Raw genomic sequence first — 13,638 nt, 5'->3', positions numbered from 1 at the left:
TAGGGGATACCAATTTTTACCTTTCTTTCCTTTGTTAAGAATTCTTCTTTAAAGATAAACTTTTCAGAAAGTTATTGAAGATATTTTAATTAACATTAGATTTTGCAGTTGTATAAGTCATAGATATGTAGATATTTTTCTTAAAGTCTCTGCTTTGTTTCTTAGGTCTGTCTGTCCTTCTACATCACCCAACTTTAAGGAATCAACTTGCAATGACAATACGTTACCACAATCAATATACTCTGATCTTAGCTTAGAACATTTGACTTTTGTTTCTGCCACTGAAAACACATGTAAAAGTCCATTGAGTCCAACAAGATACAAAGTAAGTACTTTGTTAAATGCTAATGTTTATTTATATACTGACTTTAAGGTTTTACTTACCTTTCAGATTACACTTCATGGAATTGCAATATAATGTTAGAAAGGAACCCTGTAGTTTTATGTAGCATTTCACAAGCTCTGATTTCTGCCATGAAGGTTAATTATTTCTATTTTAACTATAAACGGATTTCCTCAGTTCAGAAGTTTTCAAATCTCAAATTTACAATGTAGTAAAATTAGTACTGGTATCAATTAAAGATATTGCACCTAAAATTCAAGATCCATTTTATCTCACAAAATCTTCAAATAGTCCTTGCTTAACAATGGCAGTTGGGATCCTAACTTCCTTTGCTAAGCAATACAGTTGTAAGTGCAACCTCATGATGACTGCATTATTTAATGACAATCCTAGCAGTCCCATTTGCCATCTAAGCAAGGACCAGGACTTGTAACTTCCTGCTTGTTTCTAACAACCAAAACGAGTGGTGAAGCTGGCAGGAAGTTACAAGTCCTGGTCCTTGCTTACAATAAGCCTTTCTTCTGGTGGTTCACAAGCAGACTAGTGGAGATGGATTCTAGTGAGTACAGATGGATCTATTTGCATTCTGGAGTTCAAAAAGGTCATGTTATATTTGTCAAATAATTTTTTATGTCAGTAAATATGTAGCAAAAATTAGCGCAGGTTAATGACCAGTTGCTTAACTACTGTTTAAAGTTATGTTGGTCTCGAGAAGGGTGTTTTACAGTATGTAAAGTATTTGTGAAATTTATGAAATCAAAAAATATCATATACACATCACAAGATCGTGATTTGGGTTCTTGGCAACTTATTCGTGCATATGACTAATTGCAAAGCATCCCACAATCACATGCCAATTTGTGATCTTCTCTGCTGGCTTCCCCAGAAAGTCTGAGACGGGAAGCTGACAGGGAATGTTGCCATCTGCTGAGAGGGCTCTTTTTTGTTGCAGGGTTTTTCCGAAAGAGTTCCCCACGTTCCATGCCTCCTTAGATATCAACAACCAAAATCCAAGAGGGCATGGAGCTCAAAATCTTCTCACTTCTATGAGCTTCCCACAGAGCAGGGAGACAAGGACCACAAGCTCTGTATGCTTGGACCCCACCTGCTAAAATTTAAGCAGGCACAGAACTCAAATCTCTCCCCACCTCTGCAGAGCCCTCAACTCTCAAAGGGCTACCTAACTGCCCTATTGCTCTGTTTGCTTAACTACCCAGGAGATCACCTAATGATTGCAACCAGAAACACCAGGATTGTGGTCATTAGTGAAGTGGACACCTGGGCATCTTGCTTCACTCAGTGTCTGAGATTCCAGTCCCAATTGTGGTTATAAGTTGAGGACTACCTATATAAAATATTGTTATTAACTATTTTTAAAAACAGACATTGATGATTTGAACTTATATGTTTTCAATAAAATATTTCATTGTATATAATAAAATATGTATTTCATCTAAGAATGCATGCTATAAATCCTAATCAGAATTTTAATGTTTTCTGTTTAGAGTAATCATACCAGTGATTTGAGTACCACAATAGTTTGGAATAGTCCAAGTTCATTAATGGAGACTCAAACAGGAAAAAATATTGCTTTGCAAAGTAACAAATCTCTATCATTAAACAAAAATGCAAGAGATAAGAGTCTAGTTATAAATGAAAATGTAGATCATAATAATCAATGTGATAAGAAAAAATCAACTGGAGAACTTCCAACAACAAGCAAAGATCATCCCACACAGAACTGTAAAAAAAATAATGAACTGGGCCAGGTTGATATGCCTGCAGTACAGCAATACCATACAAGTGCCATACATGGACCAGGCTTACAGTCTCCACCAAAACTGTCTACTTACAATGATTTAGGCAACTGTATTTCATTAAATCAAAATAGCGAGCATTTCAAATCCCAGAGTGCAGCTTCAAAGCTTTCATCTATGTCTTCTGGACTTCCAGCACTATTAACAGGATGTTCTCTGAAATCAACTCCATTTGCCCAGCAATATTTGGGAAGCTTGCCATCTCATGCAAACGTTTTGCCTCGGTACTGTCCACCAGTTCTTAGTGTTCCAGCAGGCCTGATTTATTCTACAATTCCTGTTGGTCACATTCAAAGCTCAGTAACTCCTGGTATAGCAGTAGGTTCAGGCATTGGGTCTGGAATGACAGGAACAACTCAACATTGCAACCTTACATCCAACCAAAATATCTTTAGTGGTACCTTACATACTGGGCAAGCACCTGATGCTGGGGGACTCAGGCAGAGGGAAGAATCAATGCCATTTGGATTTGGTAAGTCAGTATATCATAGTCATGTAAACTGGATTTAGCTACATTTCATTTCTTTTTTTTTCTTAACTCATATTTTAATTCCTTTGGTTTACTATTACTGTACCTTATATAGTGTTGATTAATTTGAAAAAGAACAGTTTAATGAATATAGGTCATAATGAGATTCTTCCCCATACCAGAATCATCTTGTCAACTGGAAATAATGAAATGGATCTTTTAGCTTTCTTTAGCAGTGTGCTATGTGCTGTACTGCAATGATTCCATAGCAATAATTTTCTCAAAATGTAACAAATTTGCTTGTACCAGTTGATCTGGTTCCAGAGTAAGAGATATTCTCTCACACAGAGTTTACATGGTGAAACTCAAAGATTCTGATTCTAAAAGCTTTTCAAATAATTCTAATGTAGCCCTTCTATTTTTCTATATTTGGTTAAATCATCTAAAACAGGTAACCATAAAATGATAGAAAGGAAGCCCTTTTCTCATCACTTATAGTTCTGTAATATGTAAACATATTTTCTAACTTGTTGAAATTATTTCTAAGTATTACTTTATAGAATGAAAACCTTGGTGGAAGTTGTGGTTTATTTGTTTTTACAAATAGAGTATATCATAATATTTGATATTAAATGCTGTTTTAAATCAAATTAGCAAATCATAGCTATGGCTTTTAAAATTATATGAGCTTTTATTTTAATCTTATATTTAAAAATATACTTACAAGGATCTAATAAAGTATAAGTATTAACTGTTTTTATTACTATTAAGAGGCTACTCGAATGTAAAATGCCTTAACATGTAGCCATATTGCATTTTTTTTTACATTAGAACGTGTTAAAGTCCCAGAAGAAGTAAAATTCCCTAATTCTTGTTGTGTGGGTCTGACATCCCATGCTGTCCTTAACATTTTTAATCCATCTGAACGGTGGCTACAAGTCAGTATTGGCCTCCTTAGTATTATGCTTGATGGTGAAAAGGTATGTAATAAAATTTGCATATTCTTAAATAGTATTAAAAAAAGGTGTGTATTTTAATGTGTTCAGGAATTGAGCAAAAATACAGTTAGAAATGGAGCTACAGCTTCTATGGCAGCCTCAGGAAGATTTCTTAATTGAAATCTCAGCATGTCATTGTGAAATTATATCAGTCTTGTCTACATATCCTATTCCCAACTATTGGTTATGACTCTTTGTCAAACATCTGTGTGATATTTATAATGAAGCTTTTATATTCCTGTTCAAAATATAGGCCAATATAACACTTAAGCCAAAAAGCAGAGAAGATGTTAATGTGATCAGCACACTCATACAACTTGGAGATTTTAGCTTCTGTTTTTGTCTCTATAATATATATGACTCATAATTATATTGAAAATTGTTTGTCATCCTGTATACTTTTTTTTGGTTATAGATGGATCCTTTGAAACCCAGATGCCTGCTATTTAAGAGCAAAACTGTCATAGGACCTTGTGCTACAGAAGAATTAAAAATGCTCTTTTTACCCAGTCAAGCTGGAGTATTCCAGTGTGTACTGAATATTGCCTCTTGGCCATTTTCTGCAGATCCAGATCTCATTATTCAGGCAGAGGCTTTAGGATCTAGGGTAGTTGTGAATGCAGTTGCTGAAAATCCTGATATAGAGGTAAAAATTAGGATATAGAGATTAAATATCTAGCTTGTATTATTTAAAATAATTTATGGCATACTTAAAAAATAAAAAAACAGTATTAATATTGGTCTACGGATTGAAGTTAGTAAAGCAGTTAATTTTTTTGTGTGTACAACTAGATGTATAAAAACAGCTCTTTTGGCTTAGGTTAGCATATCATATTTTTTGAGCCATTTGCTAGTTTGAAAGGTTGATTTCTGGTAATGAAGATGCGTGGTAACAATCATTCTGCAAAAGTGGTAAGTCTTTTTTCTGTCCCCACTCCCGATTCTTTTTTTTTTTTTTAGGTGGAAGCAGGAAGAACAAATTCTCTTGATTTTGATGATTTGCCATATGGCAGCTGGAAAGCACTGCCATTGAAATTAACTAATAAAACTTGTGCTAGAATGCCAATCAGGCTTGTTATTCATGCAGTAAGTACACTCTACACTAGTTTGTCCCTTCATGGGGATTCTGAACTTAAGTGACTGCTAGGCTAGGTTCACTGTTGTCTTTATAGAAAATTATGTGGCAAATAATGCATGAAATTACAAACAATGTCCACTTTGTTGCAGAATGAACAAAGCCCAATTGGTATTAACTGGATTATCCAAAGTTTTTATTGTTATTCTACCAAGTGCTAGTCTGCACTGTACAGACTGCTAATTCCTTTACTGTTAATAATCTGAAAAGACAAAAGCTATCTAACCATTTCATGATCTTCACTGTCAATTCTAAGACTGGTTGTTGTATTGTCATTGATTTAATCTTTATATTTAATCAGTTTCCTCTTTTTTCATTATGCTTCTTTCATTACTAGTGCTTACAGATCATTTGTATTTTCAAGTATCATCTGCATAGTACTGATGTTTCTTCCTCCAATTTTAAAGCCATGTTCATCTTCCAATCTAGGCTTTCAAAACACATATATAGTTTAAACTGAAGCTTTTTTTTTAGAAAGTTAGTGCTAATAATCATAATTCACCGTCTTTTAAAAGGGCTAATATAGGTTTTAAAATTTCCAATGATAAAAAAATAGGCATTTGGTAACAGATTATCACAAAAAGATTTCCATTGATAAAACTTAAACAGTGGACTGTAAAAGAGTTAATAGTGAGCATGAATAAAACCTTGTGTTTAATACAGTGTGTATTAAAAATATTTATTTCAGAATGCCATAGCATGGCGCTGTTTCACATTTTCCAAGGAACCAGTAAATCCATCTCAAAGTGCAGTTCCCTCTTACAACATTTCTCAGCTAGCAGCTCCATCTGTTATATCTCATGTAATGAATGCAAGCTGTGATACACAAGTAAGTAGCTTGAGACTAGAATACTGTTATACATTTATATAAAAGTATATAACTCGGGTCTTCAAATTTGACAGCTTTAATACTTTTGGACTTCAACTCCCAGAATTCCTCCTCCAGTTGTGTTAGCTCAGGAATTCTGGGAGTTGAAGTCCACACGTCTTAAACTTGCCAAGTTTGAAGACCCTTGTTATAATTGTTAGCTACAGAGAAAATATGTTAAACTTTGGCAACATTATTTCATTGACCACATGCCAAAATTGTTCTATTTGGAGATATCAATTTGATTTAGTAGTATATCTAATAAAGTATGCCTGGTTGTGTTTTGAGAGGTTGTATATTAAAAAAAAAGAATATTTGTACTTTCTATATCCTCACTGTATATATATCTTAAGATTATAAAGATTTCTTATATCATCACTTAGCTTTTATGTAGCTCACTGAGGTCTTACTTTTTTTCAAATACTTTTAAAAATTGTACTTTCTATGTAATGCTTAATTCTACATCAGTATCTTTCTTTCCAGGATCCTGATGTTTTAGTAGTATGGGTCCAATTTCGTGCACCAAGCAAGTGCACATCTTCAGGTACAGATTTGCTATATTCTAAAATAAATTATGCTAAAAATCCTATGGCTAGTTTAAACTTAACATAAATCTGATTTTTTTTAATGTTAGACCAGCCTAGTATGAAAATTCCAACACATTCATATAATGCACCATTTATGGGGAAGGAGTGTCATTTATGTAACTGGTATAGTTACTGCTTTTGGGGGGGGGGGTTTGAATGCTATTTTAATCCTATGAAGAAGAAAGCAGAGACTGATTGCTCCCTGTGTTCTTGTACAGAGGAAAAAGTACTTTGTCCTTATGCACAAAAGGACTTGGAACTAATACAGGTCGTCCTTGACTTAAAACAATTTGTTTAGTGACCATTCAAAGTTACCACAGCACTGAGAAAAGTGACTAACCACCATTTTTCACACATACAACCATTGTAGCATCTCCATGGTCATGTGATCAAAATTCATTGCTAGGCAACTGGCTCATATTTATGATGGTTGCAGTATCCTGGGGTCATGAGATCAGCTTTTACAAACAAAGTGAATGGGGGAGCCAGATTCATTTAATAGCCGGGTTACTAATCTAACAACTGCAATTATTCACTTAATAAAAAAACCCGCTGTAAAACAATGATATGATAGTATATTCTATTATAGTATATATATTTTTTAAAAAGTCCATAATTCTAAACAGCTGAAAAGTAACTTTAAAAAACTTATGCCAGTGATAAATTAAAGCAAGAGTAATAAGCAAAGATCCTAAATCATAAATGAATGAAGCAAATGTATCTCTAAGAATAAAAATATAATGAAACATGAAAGATGGCCAAATATACCTCTTTAATGAACAAGTTCCACAAAAGGGGAACTCCATGGAAAAACTGTATCTGCTCTGTGGCAGTCTGGTCATATCTCTGGATGGATTTGTAAACAATATACATGAGAGTATCTCAGGAATTTGTGGGAATGGACTACACAGATTTCATAATTCTTTCTATGGCCTATTATACCTATATATCAGAGAGGCATGGTTGAAACTAAGCACATGCGCATACCCAATACTTTTATTCAGAGTTTCAGTGTATTAATTATTATTGGGATTTGCCACTCCATTCCATGTTGGTGCTAAGCTGATTAGAAAAAGGATGATATATTAAATGCAAGGTGGGGGGGGGGATACAAAAATAGTGCTGTCAGAATAGCCAGGTTTTTACAGTCCTGCAAAACCCAGGAAGAGAGTGGTAGTCCAGATGTGTGAGGCAAGGGGTTTCATAGAAGGGAACCACTAGAACATATTCATTTAGATATTAAGGGGGAGGGAGAAAATGATTATCCCATAACCTTGTCTTTTGTTGTCAGTTTAATGCTATCCTTTTTGAAAGCAATACCATATAAACAAATGTTTTGGGTATTCTAAATGATATTCTAAATAGTGTCATTTTAGTAATTGTATTTTAATTGGTATCATTTTGATATATGATTACATGATGAACGATTTGAGGACAAAGCTGACTCTAGAATGAGAAATTAGATTTTATGCTTGAACTGTTTCAGATACTTTGGGAGCTGCTGATGAGTACTTTGCAAGAATTGACGTGGAAATTGATTGTCCAGAGCCTGGTAATGTTTTAAAAAGTATACCTTTGAGGGCAAGGTCTGGAACCCCTAGGATATATGCTCCTAAGGGCCTACAGGTATTCTGTAAAATCATTTTACCAAATGTGAACTATTTCTGTATTTGTTTTCTAAAAGTAATGTATAAACTTTCCCCCCCAGACATTATATATGTGTGCAAAAATAGGATCATCAACAAAACAGCAGTTGCCATTAAAGAATGCTGGGAATATAAAAGTTAATTTGAAGATCATGGTAGGTTTCTTAATTTTTATTCCTTGGAACTAACTTAAAATTATCAGCTAGGTGGTGAAGGAGATTAATATAATTGTTTATTATATTAAATAGACTCTTTATTATAAGAATTTATTTGGTTCCATGATATTTTGAAGATAAAGTATGACAAAGCAATAATCAAAACTTGTGGTTAATTTGATGAAACTAAAACAATTGTAAACCTATATTAATAGTATTGTGCCACTTTTTTCAATTTTTATTGAACATTTTAACAACAATTATAAGAACTAATGCAAAAACATAGAGCAGATAAAATGAAAAGGGGGATACAAAAAAAAGCTAAAAGTACAGTCAGAAAAAAAAGATAAAGTAGAAAAAAAGACAGAAATAAAAAGAAATAGCTTCCAATATTCTTCACAGCAGTTATAAGTACAATTATATTTTAATATTTCTCTCTAAATTCTCTCTGCTTTTTTCTAGACAGTTGAGCCAGATAACTGTATATCTATCAATCCTGAGGACCTAATTCTTATACCTGGAGAAGAACAAGAAGTAACTATTGAATTTTCTCCAAAGAACTGTAAAAATTCAGATAGGTAATATAGCATATTTTAAAAATAATGATATTAAATAACTCCTATTTTTCTAGCCTATCTAAAAATAATTTTGTTTCAATAGTGTTGTGAAAATAATGGTTTTGCCATCTGGGCCAGAATATAAAGTAACAGTGAAAGGTGATGTGTCAATGGAAGAGAACAAACCACTGGTACAAAAATGCTCCAATCCAGAAGTTCCTCCGATTCTTGCCAACAAGCAGCTTTTGATATGGGGAGGTGTGCAGGTTGGCAGAACAGTGTAAGTGTCAAGAACAATGTAAGCAATGTATGCTTCTTCATTGATTTATAAAGCTTGAGCCACATTTTTAAGCAGTTTATTTAACTGAGTGATGATAAATGAAACCTTAAAGCAAGATTTTTCTAACATACTCATGGTTTAAAGATCTATATTCCTCTGAGAAAATGCCTTGACATTGCATAGAAAATGTTACTACTAAACATACAACTAACTCCTGTTACCAGGAGATTCTTACATGCTGTTATTGTATTTGTGACAATATTGAAGGAAGTCTCATTAGTGCCCACCTACCATAGAATGTGGTAGTCCGAATGTTTAGTCTTTGAATTGTAATTGCATATGTAGCAAGGCTTTGATTGAAAAACAGTACATTGACCAAACTAGCTCAAAATATGCCATATTTCAATATGGCATATAAAATTCCAATTTACACTCACAAAAATACAGTTCACACAAAAACTAGCTTGTTGCCTGCTGTTGCCCTCTCTTCTAGCAATCTCCTTTCTCCCTACTTCTTAAACAATACCTGTCTTGTTGATCTCTGTTCAGCAAAATTTATACCTCCAAATACCTTCAAAAAGCAGAAAGCAAAATGTAGAAAGAGCATTGAAAAACTGCTCATGTCTTCTGAATCATTCTGATAGGCAGGATCCCAAAAATTCACTCATGAGGGAAAAATATATTCACGATCTTTGCAAATTAAGAACCATATTAGCTTTTAACGAGAAAACAAAACAACAACAAATTAGTTCTGTAATTGTGATACTGTCTTTTCTAACTTCAACACTTTGTCTTGTGGAACTGATCTTTGTACATACCAATTGACCAGGGAGGACACTTTAACCCAACAGTTTTGCTCCACAATTACACTATTAATTAGGTTTGGCTGTTCTCATGACATAGTACATATAGTCCTCATTTAACTATTGCCTTGACTAGCAATCATCTGACAGTGATGAACAGCAACAGTGATGAAAAAGTAACTTTATCACCAATCCTTGCATTTACAATCTTTGCAGGTCTGTAAAGCAAAGGAAAGCTGAAGTGAGAACACAAGAACAGTTGCAGTTTTATTTAGCAACTGCTTTGCTAAATGTCCAAGTTGCTAGTCACAATTGTGGTCACTAAACTAGGGCTACCTATAACCCCATCTGTGACCTAGTTAAGCATATCATAAAAACCCACTCTGTGGAATTGAAGAGTTCAAAAATCTTTGGAAATATTAATACCACTAAAATTGTTTTGCTCAGTAAAATGAAGAAAATAGTAAAGTTTGAGTAATTGTACAACTTTCTCCTCTATGTTTTAACACGGGGGTGTCAAACTCATGTTGTCACGGCAGCATCATGTGACATATCTGGACTATTTTCCCCTTTGCTAAACTGGGCATGGACATGGCCAGTGTATGATGCATCCGGCCCGTGGCCCAGGAGTTTGACAGCCCTGTTTAACATATTTTTAACTGTGAGTCTTTATTAAATTGTACCTTGAGATGGTCTGCAAGCAGGTGCAGATCAATAAATTACTCAATTACTTAATAGTGAAATACTTGTTTAACAAAGTGATCTGTTAATTGCATCCAAAATGCTTAACCTTAGAAAGCCCAACAATATCTCATTGCAGATGCTATCTTTGAAATATTCAATCTTTGAAAAGTTAAGTAATTTAGTATTTCATATATTAAAATACAACCTGGCACTTTATTAACAGTTAAATTAGTGATTGCTTTGGCTTCTAAGTAATACAGTTCTTTCTTGGCAGATTTAATATCTTTCTTTAAAAATGCATTTCCCCGAGTATAAATAAACTGCCATCAAATGTTATAATTTTTAGGCAACAGAAACTAATTCTGAGAAATGACTCTTCATCAACTTCTCAGCAGTTAAGATTGCTAATAAGGGGTGAGGATCAAGATTGCTTCCAGGTAAGACAAGAAAATGGTAAATAAACCTGATTGAGAATGAGGCTATTTTTGTTTGTGATAACAAAATAACACTAGAATAATGCTTTGTTTTGTTTTTCAAGCTGAAGCCTTCTGTATAGGATGATAATTCCCAAGGTTTATGGTCATTGAATTCAGCAGAATTTGTCAATAAATATGAATAAATTAAAAATCTTATATGATTCAAGACTTTAAATTTTTGAAAAAGATGTTGGTTTTATTTAATGTTAACCAACATTAAAATATTTAGTGCTAATTTTGTTAGTGTAAACCAGTGTTTCTGAATATAGTAATTGCCAGTTCTGAAGCCTATCTTTTGGGGAAGTGTTGTCATTTTCTAACTTACAGCTTTGTGAACAAAGCCTCTCTTCAGAAAGTTAATGCACGTAGATTGCTTTGACTCTATTGAGCCTGCACATGGAAAATGTTACAAAGTAGAACTGGGTGTGAATGAAAAATGTTTTCATCAATCAAGATTTTTTGAATTGATGCTAATAAGATTTTAGAGATTTTTTGGTTTTAATTTTGTCTTAATTTGTAGAACAAATTATTTCAAACTAAAAATATTGACAACTTAACTCAGGTAAACTTAGTATGATTCTTTCCTTCTACATTTGTAGTTGAAAATTGGAGAATATGTATACAATAACTGTGAAATCAAGATCCGCCCAAAGCACGATTACAATATCTGTCTAACATTTACACCGTATCGTTTAGCTTGCATGTCTGCAAAGCTGGAAATGAAACAGCTTGGTGTTCTACCTCAGCTAGGAGTCAAATTCACTGTAAGTTGTCTACTCTACTTATAATGTGATGCTTAAGTTTTTTTACTACATTGTTTTCCTTCATTTCTGAAATAAATTTAGATAATACATATATACTTTTAAATTGGGAAAAATTAGAACTTCTGATAATACTTGTCATTTTGGACTTTTCAGTGTACTTTTCAGTTTAGATTTATTATTTGTGAAATTTTAAAATTTATTTTTAACATAATCTATTTAGCCTGTCTGAATTAAATCTCTGACCATGTTGCACTATTGTAATACATTGTAGCTGCTGTTTCCTGACATAGTGGGAGTGTATATTTTTGTTCTGATTAATATGGGGGAATGAGAACTCAAGAAATTATAATCCCCATCTATGTTAAAATATGTATTACTTCACATTACAAGATTTGTATCACAGTGGTAAAACTATGTTTATTTGAATGGCACAATTATAAACTTTCTTAAGTAAAGCAGAAAAAAGTGCAGATAAAATAAAATATATTATGGCTTCAGAGATAAAAGAGCTTTAAATGCCATTTCATGACTTTTTTGTAAGAAAGATCAGATTGCTGATTTGATTGTGTTGTTGCTGACCTGGGAGATGGGCTGGAGTTCTTTATGGGTTTTTATAATGTGATGGATTTTTTAAAATGTTGTAAACCACCTAGAATCACCTAGAGTCGGGCAGCTATGTTTGTTTAATAAATAAAAAATAACAAAGAACCTATTCAGTTAGTATTACATATTTAATTAATCTGGTTTTAAAAATAATGCTTGCTGATTAACCATTGTGCTGTTTGTTTTCTATATTCAGTGTCATAAGCATGGACCTTGTTCATACAATATTAATTTTCTTATGTTCTGATAACCCCTCCAATATAAAGTATATACAGTGTGTAGGAGCAAATAGCTGAGTACATAGAGAAGGCAGTCTTTCAGACATGGTGCCTTTATGTAGTTTAAAGCTATAGTGTTGACTTGGTAAGTGGGTGTACCTGAAGATCTTTATGCACTTTCATAATTTAGGATCTCCCTTTTTCTTGAACTAAGCAAATGAAAACCAATATGAAGGGATTCTTTCAATTAATGTCGTTTCTGTTTGTGTTTTTTTCTCTTTGTCTTTTAGATACCATTGTATGGTTATGGAGGAATAAGCAATGTGAGACTAGAAGATGTTAAAAAACATGCTAACAAATATATATTAGGACTGCCTGATTTAGCACCTGGTAAAACAAGTCATACTACTTTCTCTGTACAAAATACGGGCTGCCGGGCTGCCTATGTAACAGCATTGTGTTTTAAAAACATTTGTGAAAAAAATATCATGGATCCAAATACAATGAGAATTCTTCCAGAAAAGTTCATCCTTAAGGAAGGTTTGAAGCAGGTAATCAGCCAGCCATGTAATTGCTTGGATAAATACGTATTACCTTTGTAAATTCTTATGCATTTTAAGATATCAATTCAATTATAATTTTGTTTTGTATCCATACATATTTTTAATCAAATATTATAGCACTTACAGAAATATGTGAAATTTAATACAATAATAACTGTCTCTCTCAGAGAATTGCAATTACATATATTCCCTCTGAAGAAATCAAGAGTTCATCAGTGTTGTCTACAATTTGCTTGTTTTATGGTGATGAAATTTTGAGACAACAATGTTTCAGGTAAAATCTGTTTCTTTGAAAGCCAAAATAACTTTAAAAACTCATAGCTATTCCTTTAACACTCCTTCTGTTCAGCATCTAAGATAATTGGTTCAAAGGAAGGGAATGAATTCAAATATCAGAAAATTAATTCCATATACTGAAATTTATGCAGTTTTTAATCTATATTATATAAAGTTTTTGTCTGTTTTTGAAATTTAATAATTCAATTTATTGAACCTGTAATTTGGTAAAATGTACTGCAGCAGAAGACTTCCAGTATTGCCCTTCAGTTAACTTCATTTTTTGTTTATGGTACTAACATTCCTAATCAAATGCCAATAGTACAATGTCAATTGTACTATTCGCATCAAAGGGCAATTTAACAAGTATCAGATAGATTTATAAATTATTCATTA

General features: G+C 33.0%; 1 protein-coding gene across 3 annotated transcripts in view; it reads left to right on the top strand.

Annotated features, from left to right (window-relative positions):
* The window catches only part of CEP192 (centrosomal protein 192), a 59,441-nt gene that overhangs the window by 27,340 nt on the left and 18,463 nt on the right, over positions 1 to 13,638 (top strand). For all 3 annotated transcript variants that reach the window (XM_087931036.1, XM_026699432.2, XM_087931037.1), the window contains exons 20-34: positions 166 to 325; positions 1,849 to 2,632; positions 3,461 to 3,609; positions 4,043 to 4,273; positions 4,588 to 4,713; positions 5,451 to 5,591; positions 6,114 to 6,174; positions 7,704 to 7,843; positions 7,926 to 8,018; positions 8,481 to 8,596; positions 8,679 to 8,855; positions 10,689 to 10,779; positions 11,418 to 11,582; positions 12,694 to 12,954; positions 13,134 to 13,240. In XM_087931036.1, the coding sequence (XP_087787162.1) occupies positions 166 to 325; positions 1,849 to 2,632; positions 3,461 to 3,609; positions 4,043 to 4,273; positions 4,588 to 4,713; positions 5,451 to 5,591; positions 6,114 to 6,174; positions 7,704 to 7,843; positions 7,926 to 8,018; positions 8,481 to 8,596; positions 8,679 to 8,855; positions 10,689 to 10,779; positions 11,418 to 11,582; positions 12,694 to 12,954; positions 13,134 to 13,240 (2,802 nt within the window). The remainder of the gene's footprint in view (positions 1 to 165; positions 326 to 1,848; positions 2,633 to 3,460; positions 3,610 to 4,042; positions 4,274 to 4,587; positions 4,714 to 5,450; positions 5,592 to 6,113; positions 6,175 to 7,703; positions 7,844 to 7,925; positions 8,019 to 8,480; positions 8,597 to 8,678; positions 8,856 to 10,688; positions 10,780 to 11,417; positions 11,583 to 12,693; positions 12,955 to 13,133; positions 13,241 to 13,638) is intronic.

The sequence above is a fragment of the Pseudonaja textilis genome, chromosome 3 (assembly GCF_049901715.1).
Source record: "Pseudonaja textilis isolate UNSWEBS1 chromosome 3, rPseTex1.2, whole genome shotgun sequence".
NCBI classification, from domain to species: domain Eukaryota; kingdom Metazoa; phylum Chordata; class Lepidosauria; order Squamata; family Elapidae; genus Pseudonaja; species Pseudonaja textilis.
The sequence above is the reverse complement of the archived record's forward strand: the minus strand, read 5'-3'. Positions and strand labels throughout refer to the sequence as shown.